General features: G+C 51.5%; 4 protein-coding genes across 4 annotated transcripts; 3 read left to right on the top strand and 1 right to left on the bottom strand.

Annotated features, from left to right (window-relative positions):
• Nucleotides 1-36: 36 nt before the first annotated feature.
• Nucleotides 37-1,980, top strand: COCSUDRAFT_18992 (GTP cyclohydrolase I; the record flags this gene model as incomplete). Its single annotated transcript, XM_005644822.1, has 4 exons — nucleotides 37-219; nucleotides 307-362; nucleotides 468-729; nucleotides 1,786-1,980. The coding sequence occupies 4 exons, from the start codon at nucleotides 37-39 to the stop codon at nucleotides 1,978-1,980; spliced, it is 696 nt and encodes a 231-aa protein (XP_005644879.1).
• A 1,467-nt stretch (nucleotides 1,981-3,447) lies between these two features.
• COCSUDRAFT_67588 (hypothetical protein) lies at nucleotides 3,448-5,828 on the top strand (the record flags this gene model as incomplete). The annotated part of the gene is made up of 9 exons (XM_005644821.1): nucleotides 3,448-3,512; nucleotides 3,638-3,684; nucleotides 3,832-4,004; nucleotides 4,112-4,330; nucleotides 4,454-4,615; nucleotides 4,776-5,087; nucleotides 5,255-5,342; nucleotides 5,482-5,580; nucleotides 5,697-5,828. The coding sequence occupies exons 3-9, from the start codon at nucleotides 3,832-3,834 to the stop codon at nucleotides 5,826-5,828; spliced, it is 1,185 nt and encodes a 394-aa protein (XP_005644878.1). The 5' UTR covers nucleotides 3,448-3,512; nucleotides 3,638-3,684.
• A 2,579-nt stretch (nucleotides 5,829-8,407) lies between these two features.
• Nucleotides 8,408-10,299, bottom strand: COCSUDRAFT_37969 (light-harvesting chlorophyll a/b-binding protein Lhca2; the record flags this gene model as incomplete). The annotated part of the gene is made up of 6 exons (XM_005644820.1): nucleotides 8,408-8,529; nucleotides 8,635-8,730; nucleotides 8,851-9,014; nucleotides 9,138-9,269; nucleotides 9,473-9,654; nucleotides 10,255-10,299. 6 exons carry the CDS (start codon nucleotides 10,297-10,299, stop codon nucleotides 8,408-8,410), a joined length of 741 nt encoding a protein of 246 aa, XP_005644877.1.
• Nucleotides 10,300-10,834: 535 nt separating this feature from the next.
• COCSUDRAFT_3641 (kinase-like protein) lies at nucleotides 10,835-12,447 on the top strand (the record flags this gene model as incomplete). Its single annotated transcript, XM_005644819.1, has 7 exons — nucleotides 10,835-10,891; nucleotides 11,009-11,216; nucleotides 11,307-11,446; nucleotides 11,509-11,700; nucleotides 11,822-12,041; nucleotides 12,170-12,220; nucleotides 12,323-12,447. Coding segments are annotated over 7 exons (993 nt in total), but the record flags the coding sequence as incomplete, so codon positions are not given.
• Nucleotides 12,448-13,554: the final 1,107 nt, after the last annotated feature.

The raw sequence follows: 13,554 nt of genomic DNA, 5'->3' as shown, positions 1-13,554 counted from the left end.
GCTGAATTTGTGGAATTGTGGACTGTGTAAAATAAAATGGGAGGGAGTGCGCTATCTTCTGGTACAGATCTGTCAGCGGATGCTTCAGAATCTTGTCTGGATCAGCAAAGTCCAATTCCATCGTCTGAGAGACTTGAAAGTCTACAGGATGCTGTGCGGAGCATTATAGTGGGGATTGGAGAGGACGTCACTCGTGAAGGTCTTAGGGACACTCCAAAGGTGGGTCATGTGCGGGAGTCTGTTCCTGGTTTTTGCCTCAAACGAGTCGGCCTTTACTTTACGTATGTGCTGCTGAATTTCTTGCAGCGGGTGGCGAAGGCCTGGCTAGATGCATCATGGGGCTACAGACAGACGGCACGAAGGTGATCATCTGCACTTATGGTTGCTTTGAAGAAGTGGACGTGGGCAAGAGTTGGGCTATTGACATCATTCCCGCTCGTACCAATGCAAACTTCACTGATCTACAGTGTGGTCGGTGGCGCTCTATTTCACGAGCCAGAAGTGGCCACAGCATCCAGCGGGCTTGTAATTGTGCGCGACGTAGACTTCGCGTCCACCTCTGAGAGCAGCCTCCTTCCCTTCTATGGAAGATGTCATATAGGCTACATGCCCAGCCAGGGCATCGTACTGGGCCTCAGCAAGGTGGCACGGCTCGTGACAATGTTTGCCAGGCGACTGCAGACGCAAGAACGCTTCACACAAGAACTGCTGGCGGCGTTCGAGGCAGAAGTTCTTCCTCAGGTGCATACAGCCTCCTTCTGTGCACAAAATGTATTTCTGCATGTCTGCCCAAAACTCCAGGCTTGATCACCTTGCTGTGGTGCAGGGGTGCGCTGTTGTCATAGAGGCACAACAGTTGGAGTACGGCAGGAGGGCGGATGCTGTTGTCACCATGGCTAGAAGCGGCTCGTTTTTGCAGGAGCATGTCATGCAGGTGAATTGATTGGCATTCCGTGCAGTTTCAACAGCACAGTTGGTCTGCATGGCGGTAAGCAAGTCCTCAAGCGCTATTTCACATGACTTTCATGGTGCCTGCAGGAGTATCTTGCCCTGCTGAGGCTTCCGGGACCAAGGCAGGCACAGGGCAAGCCAGTTGGTGCGCAGCAAGGCAGCTATGCGCGCCCTGAACGACAGCCCCAGCTGTGTCCAGCAGCCACTAACGGCTTGACAGAGTGCATGGAAGAAGCAAACCGCGCACCAGTGCCTGAAGCTCTTGAGAATGCCGTGCTGTCCGTATTGAGGGAGATTGGCGAGGACCCGAATAGAGAGGTGCTGCAGTCTGTCAGACCCCGTCCACCTGCCTGGCATACTGCTGTTCATTTGCTCTGCAGCGCCGCAGTTGTGCTCAATCACGCTATGTGTGGGCTTGTAGGGACTGCAGGGCAGTGCAGGGCAATATGTGAAGTTCCTGCTGGCATCCACAGCTGGCTGCAGGCTGCCTGCCCTCAGAAGCACAGCAGAGGCCTCGTGCCAAGCAGATGGCGCTGCAGAGTTGCATGCAGCTGCTGCAGCAGAGGAATTGCACCTCAATTTCATGTCGCACTGTGAGCATCATATGCTGCCCTTCCACGGTGTGCTGCACATCGCGTACGTACCTGGGATGTCAGGGCACAGGCTATCAGTCGAGGCAATGCAGTCATTGTTGTGGACCTACTCCCGACGACTCCAGATACAAGAGCGCCTGACCCAGCAGATCACTGATGCTGTGCATAACGCAGCAGGTGTGTCACGCTATGCATTTGTACTCTGTGCTTCTATTTCATAACTGACTTTGGCGGGCTTGAGATATTCTTATATTCTCTGTTGTCGCTTGCTTCAGGTGCTGCCGGTACACTGGTGGTTTGTGAGGCTTCCCACATGTGCATGGTTGCTCGTGGAGTTGAGAAGCATGCCAGCAGCACCATCACAATGGCCGCCCGCGGAGCCTGCTGCCAGGATATTGCCATGCGCACTCGATTGTTGGAGCGCCTGACCCAATAGGTCTGAGATGGCCGATGTCTCCAATCAAGCAATTGTACTGTTGAGCGAGGACAGCTTTAAATATGAGCGTGCGAGAGCAATTTATTTGTTTCAGGTCTTGAGAGTCCAGTGCTGTCATACGGGTTCGTGATCTGCCGGGTTTCTGCGGATTTGACTGCAGGCCATCTGTCTTAGTGCCCTCCACCACATTTGACGGACACAAAGCTACTGTAGTAGTATTCTAAAACCCGCAGTAAATAATCATTTTTGGCCAAAAAGGGTGGATGAATAAGACCCTATCTCCCAAAATATGAAACCTCTGATTATTTTGAGACCAGATTCGGAAAGCTCTTGACAAGCCCAATCCCATGGAGCATGAACCTGGTGTATTTCAAGTCAGGAAGACCCTGAAAGTTGCTTTGAAAAATTACCCGCACCGCCGAGGGTGCGGGTTTTAGAATGACTACTACAATAAATATCCGGGTATCTGGGGAGCCACAGGCGCTTTTGGTCCCAACTCATGATGTCATTTGCACAGCAATGAATGGTCGGCAGGTTCAGCTGACCTCTGTCAGCTCATCCAATTGCGTCCTTTGTGGCTCAGGTCACGCTGATTGCTCATAGCCTTGACCCATTTTGTCGACGTCAAGCTTTGTTACCGAATATTCCAAGATGCAGATTGTATGCTCATTGACCTGTGTGGCGCTCTTTATCGTCTGTAGCCCAGTTCATTGAGAGAGGAGCGGAGATGTAAAGAGCCATACAAGCAGAGCGTGGAAGGGAAGGCAAAGGCACTTACAAGTACAAAACCACTGGATAGTGTTCCCCTCATCCTGAGTACCATGATGGCAGAATTGCGGAGCTTGCATGCGGTGTCATGCTAGCCTGGCACGGCCGGGTGGCAAATTGGAAGCCAGCGGCAGGCACACTGTGGATACCATCATGGTGGTCAGATGCTGCGGCTGTCTTAAAGCTGTGTCATTAATAATATTATACGCCTTTCTTGCCAGAAGCAAGGTTCGTCTGCAGACAAGCTGCGGTAAAGGCTGCAAAAATCCTATTCCTAGATGGGCTCGCTAGATCCAAGCAAGCCCAATCAACCGTGGGCATGGTGCTCAGAATTTATACTGGCGCCCGCCAGCCGATGCATGTCAAGAAGTAACGCTGTCACAGCGCTAGCATACCGTATGTACCGTGACGGTATGCATGCATGCATATGTCCAGAATACCGGTACCATGCATATCTGAATACGCACAGAAATATGGCCGAACTAGAGGCACCTTCTCGCAGGTGGATTGAGATGTGCATATGAATGCAGGAAGCAATTGCGTCAGGTGGGTGCTTCAGCAGGAATCCCTCGTGCTTCGTTCGTTACCAACTTTTTATTTATTGAATTATCTCCCCTGGCTTCCAGCTCCACCACACCTTCCGCGAAGCTGCAGAGCCTTGTCACGGCACACTATTCATCAAGCGCAGCATCGGGTATCCATTCTCGACCTTTTTACGACTTCAACTTCGACGTGGACAAGGACGCCTTCATTACTCTCGTAAGGTAAGGATAGGCTTCTGTGAGTGGAACGCGCCAGGGAAGTGTCCCGAGAACGACTGCTCCCAATCACACCGTCCGGACTGGTCTGGGCTTAAGTGTAAGAGCTGAAGACTGCCTGCTACCCTCAGGGCTATCATACAGGAGAAAGTGCACAGACAGACAGCCAACCTTCAAGGTACGGTCTGCGGATGAGATAGCAACTGAAGAAACCGAGCGGCTCGCACGCGTGCAACTACTGGAATATATGCAAGAACTCTGTTATGGCTTCTGTTACTAGAAATTGGATCGATCTCCAATTGTCCTGAAATTTTTCTGTTCGCAGATGGCAAACACTTCTGATGAGTATATGAGGAAGGCCAGGCAGCACGCATCCAACTCTAGAGACGATGTGAATGCAGCTGGCCAGCACGCAGCATCTGCAGCTTCCACAGTGGGCCACGACCTACGTGCTGCTGGGCAGCAGGCTGCTGATGCTGCCAAGTATGTTGGCCAAAGGTATGATACCTCCCAGTGTGGTTGCTTTGCGTGCCTTGCCAAGATCTGTTTTCGTTCCAATGTTCTCAAGGAATGGTGTTGCTGACTCATTGGTGTCATTTGACCAGGCTCACTGCCCCAGTTGCTGGAGAGGATCACCCTGACCAGCATGTGAGGGGCAGCGCGAAGGAAGCAAAGGAGAGCGCCAAGGCCAAGGCAGACTCTGTTGCGGACAAGGCCCAAGAGAAAGGGAATGAGGCTGCCAATGAAGCCAAGACTGCATATGGCAAGATCAAGAGTTCATTTGGCAATCTATTTGGTGGCAACAAGAGCGAGGAAGCATCAGGGTAAGCCAAGCTTCTTGTGGAAGTCTGTGTGATGCTATTCTTGCGCTGGCAGTCCTAACACTTGGTTGTCAGCAAGAGCTGGGGAACGATCTTGTCTGAATTTTCTGTGTTTACCGACCGCAGAACTGATGCTGCCCACAAGGCAGCCAATAAGGTCAACAAAGGATTGGACAAAGCCCAGGAGAAGCAGCAGGAGGCCTATGAGAACGCCAGTGGCAAGGAAGACGTGAAGGAGGAGGGCCAGAAGGCTTTGGACTCCGCCAAGGATGCCGCTATCCACACAAAGTATGCACCCTCAATTGGTCTCATACCTGCCTGTAGAAACAGGCCTCAGTTAATAATAGCCTTCTGCTCCTGTATATTGCGGTCCTGAGGAAAAGTGATGGCACTGGCTACACTTGGGTTGTGTTGGTGGTTTACAATCCTTTTCTGTTTATGTCTGCAGGGATACCGTGGTGGGAGGGCTGAGCTATGTCAAGGGCCGCCTGACAGCACCTGTGAGCGGTGAAGAAGGGAAGGACGAGGAGCTGAAGGACAGTGCAAAGGAGGAGACCTCCCGGGCTGCAGACAAGGTCAGCGCCGCCGCGCAGAACGCTTCGTACAGGGCCTCAGCCGCCGCCGAAGAGACCAAGGAGCAATCCAAGGGTCTCTTCGCATCGATCAAGGACGCATTCAATTCAGGCGACAAGACAGACACAGTCCACTCTGAGAATGCTCATCAGAAGGCGAAGGGCACTCTCGAAGAGGCGCAGGACAGGTGAGCAGCTCGCTTACTTTTGAGTATGACTATGGTTGAAAACCACAGCTGCAAGAAAATAGAATAAGAAATTGGGCAGTCATTACGGATGTGTCCGCAAAATTTTCATGTTGACATTGCAGAGGAGGTGTCATGCTGATTTTGGATGCATCTGCTGTGAATGACAGGGTGAAGGAAACTGTGGAGTCTGCCAAAGCCTCCCTGCGAGATGCCGCCGAGGCAGTGGAGCCCAAGACCGCTGAGGAGGCCATCCAGGTCAACCCCTCCCTGCGTTGCCTGTGCCGCCATGGTGTCATTGTCTTTTACCATCCAGACTATCAGATGTGTGATGGCTTGCACTATCTTGACGTGTGTTGAGTACACCCCATTCCGATGCATTTGTCGGCTGGTGCAGGCTGAGGGGGGAATCCCGTCAAACACTGCAGACCTTCTGAAGGAGCAGGAGTTTGCTCAGAAGGTCACCGTCGCTGACCACGAGGATGTGGAGGGCATGGTAAACTCACACTCAAAATATCGGGGAGTTATTTCTGTGCTTGCAATTTTGAACCTAAGAAAGATTTTGAGCACATCCATGTGTTGTGTCTGAGAGGTGCTGTGGCATCTGTGCAGAAAATTGGAGCAACTGACATCCTGAGCAAGACTGCTCAGGGCTGGGGAGGTGACAACCTGACAGGGGAGGGCACTCTGGGGTCTGTGCGTGACGCTGCAGACCAAGCAGGGCCGCACAGCCGCATGAAGTGATGAGTTTTTGTCCTAGATGCCAGCAGCATAGCTTCTTAATCTTCTGGTAGTCATCTGATAGTTCGCTTCAGGTAAAATTCCTGTTTTCGTGTATCGGGCCCACATTGTACAGCTACATGCTGCTACAGCCTGCTGGGTGCTCCTCGTAAACAACAGGCTTTTGTAGAGTATCTTAATGCAAATTGCCATTCTCCGGATAGAATGGTGCAGGCTTAGGGTGCAATACAAGAAAGTTAGCGGGCGTCGGAGGGCAAGGTAGTGTGCATGGTAATCATCTCTGTGAAGGGATTATAGGGGAAAAGGGACTACAAAGTCAAATAGTCTGTATTCCTTGTGACATGCAATTGCTCACTGACCTCAGGCTCTCCTGTAAACGATAAGGCAGCATGCGCACCTTCCACATACCCTAGTACATACAATATTGTGGACAGCTACCCCCACAGGAGAGGTTTTCATCAAACTTGAGGACACCTAAGCAAGTGCACTGCAGCTCACTCTTGTACTTTTAAAATTTTATTATCGTTATGGTGACGGGATGATTGAACATGTGCACTCTGTTGCCGCCAGCGCTGGCAGCTAGTTAGTGATTGCTTTAAAGTTTGCATGAAGTGCACGTGCCCCCTTGAAACGTCCACCAGACAGCTCACCAAATTGCCTCCCAGCAGTTGGTGGATGTCTACCCAGGCGAGGGCCACTTGGGGGTGCTGATGGCACTTGGTGGAAAATGTCGTTCTCAGAGGTTTTGCCCTACCTGTGACTAGCCATAACGAACTGCAACCAGCCGGCCGAGTGCATCTGTATGGCTGACCAGACATATAATTCAAGCTGTTACAAAGGATGCTAGCCAGGTGAATAAAATTTTGCAATGCCATGCATCAAGATTGCATCAATAAATGCATGTGACACGTGGCTTTGTCAAGCCTTGAGAGTGGCTTAATCCATATGAAGTAGCAAAGCTTTCTGTACAGCGAAATTTTGGGTAACGACAAATCTTGCGGACTTTAGTACAAATCTTTCAAGAGTTTTGGACATGGACTCTCGTTGTTCCGCTTAATTGGCCTCAATCATCTGCAACCGCAATGGGCAACAGTGCCTCGCACCTCGCTCGTCGACAGTACCCTGCAAAGGGAATGCTGAGGAAAACTGAGGGATCTCTGGTCAGAAACAGTGTCCCTGAAAGTGCAAACGGTGAGGGAACATCTTTTCTGGGAAACCTGCTGACGGACATTCGATTCTGTTGATCTAGTGTGACATCGTATCTTGGATTGCAGGTGGAGATAAGGAAGTCTTAAACAAATTGTCCAACAGTGGATTAGACAACGATGAGCAAAAGGATGTCGATTTTGGATCAGTGCTGGACAAGCTTGGTGGGGCCATCACAGGCAGGGCCTTGCCCAACGAACAGGTAAGAGGATAGAATGTACTTTGTGCTCTAATATCCTGCAAACGGCTGCTTGCTATGGAAAAGTCTTCTGTTCTGTTGATCAGGTCCTCCTGCGCATGTGCAGGAAAGAACCCAAGGCTCTTACATTCACAGGCCAGCAGAGCCAAGTGCACGGCTGAAGTTGCCAGCTGTCCGCGCACTTCTACGCGAGCATGGAAAGCTCAATCAGCAAGGGTGTGTTTCTGTGGAGGTTCTGGAGCAGCTGGCGGGAAGATATGCAGTTGATCAAGAAACTCTTCTGCGCGTGCTGAAATATAATAGATTACCTCGTCCCCACACAGATCCACCGGCGTGAAAAGCTGCACTTGATGTCTAATTGTGATGAAAACGCCACATTTTCTCGACAGACACTGCTTGTCACTGGGGCGCTGGGAAGGCAGAATGCGAGCATAGCATTCCAGGGGTGGGGGGCCTTGTGCTTACAAATGTGGAGTCTGTGTTAAAGACTTCTCGACTGCAAGAAATGTTGCAACGTAGCAAGTCACTGGGTTACTCTTCTGGCTAATTCGTCTGCGCCCTCATGGGCGTTGATGCAGAGCTGCAAGGATTATCTTTGGGTAATAATCAAGTACAGCAACTGCAGTGATCATTGAATTGAGCCCAGCGCCGGGATGTCAGGGCTCTTCTATGCAGGAAGGCATTCAATCATGATGGCTTTGCCTCACGTTGGAAGTAGTATATCAGCACCTCAACAGATCGAAGGCTCAAAGCTCTTATGGAGGAAGGTGTTTGTGGCAAGCATGTGCATGCATGCCGTGCATTTAGCACCTACTTGGGGATATGCTGTCACGCTGTTATGTCTGGCGTGTTTTCCAATGACAGGGTAGTAATGCTACCGTAGCGAACGTCTATACTGCAGGGAATTGTCACAGCAGGGGAATGTCACAGTAAGGGTGATCTTGTTACATTTTCTTCTCGGCAAGATGAACGTCTATGCACTTCATACTGCAGACCCTCTCAATACAGATGTGGATTCAATAAGCACTGCAAAAGTACAGGGTGACACCAACAATTCGGCACCACTGTCCACCAAGACAGGAAAATCCCTTCGTGCACACCAATCAGATCATGACCCGTGAATGTCACAATGCGCATGCGCTGGTCAGCCTGCAGCTGATTAATCACTGTCCACTCTCTAGAGAGCGGGGTGGCCAAAGTTGGTGAGGATGTTGTGGCCTGTGGGGTCTGAAAGGTGGTCAGTGAGGTTCTTGAAGGGGCCCTCTGCTGTGATGACGGCCTGTGCGCCGTATCCGAAAACTGCAAACACAGAAGGAGTCAAGAGTCTACACATGCAAGAAGCTCAGATGACAGGCAGAATCTTTGCATGTGACAACAGAGCACAGCTGGAGGAGTGTTACAAACCTGCAAGCATGGCAAGCCGGCCATTCTTCAGCTCCTTTGTCTTCAGCTCCTTGAGGTCTGACTTTCCAAGGTTGAAAAGGTTGAAGAACTGGCCACCTGCTCACATGCAAAATATGTGTCACATTTGCTCGATGGATTGCGACAAGCCTGATGAGGTTGAGCTGAAAGAGTCATTCCTGCAGGCACTCGTTAGGAGGAATAGGCAGGAGAACTTGCCTGGGTAGGATGGGTCGCCGGAGCCCTTGAGCACCTCCTCCAGGCCCAGGAAGTACTGCTTGCCCTGGCTGCCTGGGTTGCGGAAGTCTTGCCAGCGCCTCAACTCAGCGAACTGCACTAGGATGACCTCAATGAAGAACAGGGAGTAGGGGTCCAACCAGTACCTGGATATGCACAAGCCTGGTCAGACGCAGCGAGGTTATAGATCAGGTCATCTTAGTATACTTGGGCAATGTGTCATTTCCAGAGCTGAGTAAGCAAGTGCAAAAGTGACTGATCGGGCTCACTTGTCGTAGACTCCTGCAGGAGGGATGACGCCGCTCTTGAACCAGATGACCTCATCCGGAGTCTGTGGGATGACACCAGCTGTGGCCAGGATCTCTGGCGCGATGCAGCCGGCCGCGCCAAGCATGGCCCACCTACAACAAAGCCCCTCATCACCTCCACAGTCTATCAGAGCTGCGCTAGACTGATCATGCATGCAGGATTTAACCACACGGTATGAAGCACAGCGGAAGCATAGTGACGCTCGTGCACCTGTGGCCTCGCTCTCCATCTGCCACCCAGCATGACTGACTATTACTGTTGACAGTACACAGTGAAGGAGAGCGTGAAGCTGCACCTGGCGTGGATGACCTCAGAGTACTGCAGCCATGCCGGTGACACAAAGCCGGCACCCTTGCCCTCGGGGTCCAACAGGCCCAGGGGGTCAAAGCCGTAGTCTGCAGGGAGTGCTCCCGTCAGGTATGACAGGGACTGGTCGCTCGCAAACAGGAGCGTGTCCTTTGAGCGGTCCGCTGTCTCCTGTCCCCGCAATGCATCAGAGACACGCCTCAATCGCTGCCGCGGCACTCGATGGAACCCCATACACTACATGAGGTATAGTACTTCTGCTGGTCGGTCCTCTCTACTGCTGTTTGCAGCGTCGCGTCTCACAGCTGATATGCCAAATGGCACACAAAACACAGACAGCAGGAGGTGCACATGTGAATTTGACACCCCGTATCACATAATTTGCTCGATTCCTGCAGTAGGTACTGTTGGTTGCCTACGATTTATACTCCATCAGTTACAACAGGACTGCAGCTACAGCAGGAGGTGCAAATCTGACCAGATGTATTTAAGATACTTGGAACATCAAAGGACATTGGCATGCAAGTCCTGCTGGCTGCCCTGGCCTACCTTTGTGACAGATGTGCTCTCCTCCTCAGCGCGAACACGGACGGGAAGGCGAGCACTCCGCACTCCAGCAGGTGCAAACGTGACTGGCTTTCCAGACAACCGGGGCTTCAACGCCTGCAAGCAGGCTTTCATTAGCTCAAATGTCAATGAGGACTATGCTCCGGGACAACGTCAACGCTGGGGATCTTGGGTAACAGGCCAACAGGCTCGCGAGAGCTACACCTGCACGTGAGCAGCGCTCTTCATCATCATGGTGGTGGACGCCATGTTGTCGAGCTAATTTTCGATGAAATCGAAGGCCGACAAGCATCCACTGGCCGATCAACTCCAAAAGATAAGCAGGATGAAGCTGTGATTCGGTGCTTAAACAGGATATCAGTCAGCGCCCTTGTATTATATTATTGTAAGGGTATCTTTACATCGAAGCCCTGAAATTTTCCGAAACGGCAGCAATTGCTTCCTGTGTTCGTGCTCTGCCTCTGTCCCCTATTCTTTCGTTCCTGGATTCCTTGAAGAGCACGCACCATCTATCTGGTCTGCCATTGAGTATCTGTGTCCATTTTGCATCTGATTTCTCAAGCGTTCTCAGCGAACACGTCGCGGCTGATATCGATGCAGGGATGATAACTTGAATTCCATTTGAATAGAATGGCACGCAAAGACAACGATGGAGATGGAGGCCAAGCACAGTATAGGGCTCCAAGGTTCACTGTCTCAATTCTGGACATCTGCTGAGTGATGGCACATCGTTCCACGCGACTAGGAGGGATCTGACGCTGCCCAATTGCCACGTAGGGTTAACCTGAGCTTGGGCGATTTCAACCTCGAGAAACGGCTGGGTGAGGGCAGCTTCGCTCAGGTCTACTCAGCTCTTCTTCAAAGGTCTTGGAAAGAATAGTGTGCTAATGAATTCCAGAGCTCAGAGCATCCCAGGGTGCAGAATCTCGTGTGCTGACGTATGTACTGGAGCGCGCAGGTGGTGCAAGTACAGCAGAAAGATACTGGACGGAGATATGCACTGAAAGTTGTGGACAAGCACTTGATTCTGAAACACAAGCAGACCGAGTACATCAGCAATGAGCGAAATTTGCTTGATCAGTTTGATACTGAAGGCATTGTGCGCCTGCACTTCACCTTCCAAGATGCAACCAGCCTGTACTTTGGACTAGAGCTTTGCCCCAATGGTAAACAAGAACATAGCGGTCCATGTAGTCAAATGCAACAAGTGGTCACAGATGCTGAAGAATCACACTCATGAAGGAGGATTGATGCAGGGGAGCTGTACGATCAGATACAGCGGAAGGGATGCCTCTGCCTGAAAGATGCCAGATTCTATGGAGCAGAGATCCTCCTCATCCTGGAGTACCTGCGTGGGCAACAGGCAAGTGCCTGCTCTATCAAAGCAATGTTTTTAGTATGTTCCATGCAGACCCAGTCTTGTAGATTCCAGCCTGAAATCTGCAATGATGATTGCAGGTTATCCATCGTGACCTGAAACCTGAGAACTTGCTGCTGAGTGCAAAAGGTCATCTCCAATTGATCGACTTTGGCTGCGCCAAGAACCTGGCAGTCAAGCAGAACCCTGCGTCTTCAGCGGCTAGCAGCCCCCTCCATAAAAACACACGTTCGGCTTCCATGGTTGGCACTGCTGAGTATCTGGCTCCGGAGGTGTGCTTGTAAATCCTCAACCTCTATTTTTCTCCTTGCCTCTTGCAATCTTAGGAGCCTCCCATCCATTTTGATTCAATGATGATGAGCAACGATCACAAGTCTCAGCCTCGCTGTCCAGGTGCTTAGGAATGAGCCAGTAGGATATGCAGTGGATTTGTGGGCGTTTGGATGCTTGCTGTTCCACATGCTTGTTGGCAGACCTCCCTTCAAAGGCGCCTCAGAATACTTGACCTTTCAGCTCATCTCTGCTGGGGAATATTCCTTCCCAAGCAATGTGCCTGAGGCTGCCCAAGACCTTATCAAATCGCTGCTGGCAGGCGACCCGTCAGACCGACTTGGTGAGTGCACTTTTCTGTGAGCACACTGACCATCATTATGTCATTTTTGCACCTGCTCTGCTTTTCGCAGGTGCCACAGCATGTTTCATGCATGGATTATAGACAACTTAATTCATTTCTGTGTGCAGGTGCTGGAGACAGAGGTTTGCAAGAGGTGAAAGAACATGATTTCTTTTCTGGTGAGGTCTCGAACCTTTTCATGCGCACTTCCAAAGCTGAACCTTCTTTAAATGCTCTGGATTATGAGCTGCACGGTTACCGATGGGTTACACAATGCGCAGGCATCAATTGGCAGACTATAAGGCAACAGGAGGCCCCCTCAGTGGCACCACCGCCTGCTGAGGCCCACAGCGACAACGCTGATTTTGACTGGGAGTGGTCATCCATGGCTGCTGCCCTGCCGCTGTACTACACCACTGATGCTTGCCCGCCAGGAGCCCAGACTGGGCCCTGTGCAGAGCCGACGGCCGTGGAGCCGACGGCCCCCACTTTGCCCGCAGCCATCAATGGCACCACACTTGCAGAGCCCTTCCAAAGGTCAACACAAGGATCTCCAAACAGCTCAGCCAAAAGATCGCTGGACAGCAGAGATGCAGCCAGTCCATGTCAGACCATCCCGCCAGTGAAGGACCGGCCGCTTGCCGTGAAGGTGCCCGGCAGCACAGGCCATCTGGAGGGGCACTCCCCTCAACACGCGCCCTCTCCGCATGCGACTGCGCAGCAGCACCCAAGCCTACCGGCGTCCCCGTCAAAGGCTCAGCCCCACTCTAAGAGCCCAGGCCAGGGCCCGTCAGGGCATCACCATGGTGCAGGCAGTCGACCCACAAGTCGACCGACATCACCACATGGCAGTAAGGCCGCCAGCCATGCTGCCAGGAAGGGTGACTGGACCCACGTTGCACTGCAAAGCCCTGGTGCCAACCCCGCAAATGCCTTCAATGCCAGCCGGGATGCGGATCTTGAGACCTTTGAGGCAGGAGCCATGCTGATGCACCAGGCCATCATGAACAGCATGGGGTCGCCTTCTGGCCATCATCAGGGTGGTGGATTCTCATCGACCGCCAAGGATAGCGATACTTGATCGACAATTTGCAGTAGAGCAATTCTGTTGTGGCATGGGTGTAGGTCTCTCGCTTGGAAGTGTGTGGCATGCTCCCTTCTAGATGCAACCTGATTCAGCTGTACATTGGAAGAAGGCCAAGTACACATAACTCTGAACTAATGTGCTTGTGGAGACTGGGCATATATTATCTGTATTGCGGTTTGCTTCACGCAACACTGTGACGGTGTTGATGTCAACAGCAGCTCTGGAAAGATTTGTGATAACACCAAATTGGAAAATTTACTGTAAATCTACTGCATCCGATGGAGATTCCTTGCCCAGATAAAAATTCCAGGTTGCGAACAACATTGAGGTTGTGATGAGCTGCCACACACAGCTAACCAACAAGCCCTTTGAACTTTTGACAATTATTTTCCAGAACACATTGAACCCGACATGACGGAAATGTCC

The sequence above is a fragment of the Coccomyxa subellipsoidea genome, assembly GCF_000258705.1.
Source record: "Coccomyxa subellipsoidea C-169, whole genome shotgun sequence".
In the NCBI taxonomy this organism is placed as follows: domain Eukaryota; kingdom Viridiplantae; phylum Chlorophyta; class Trebouxiophyceae; family Coccomyxaceae; genus Coccomyxa; species Coccomyxa subellipsoidea.
This window is presented reverse-complemented; position numbering and strand designations above follow the sequence as displayed.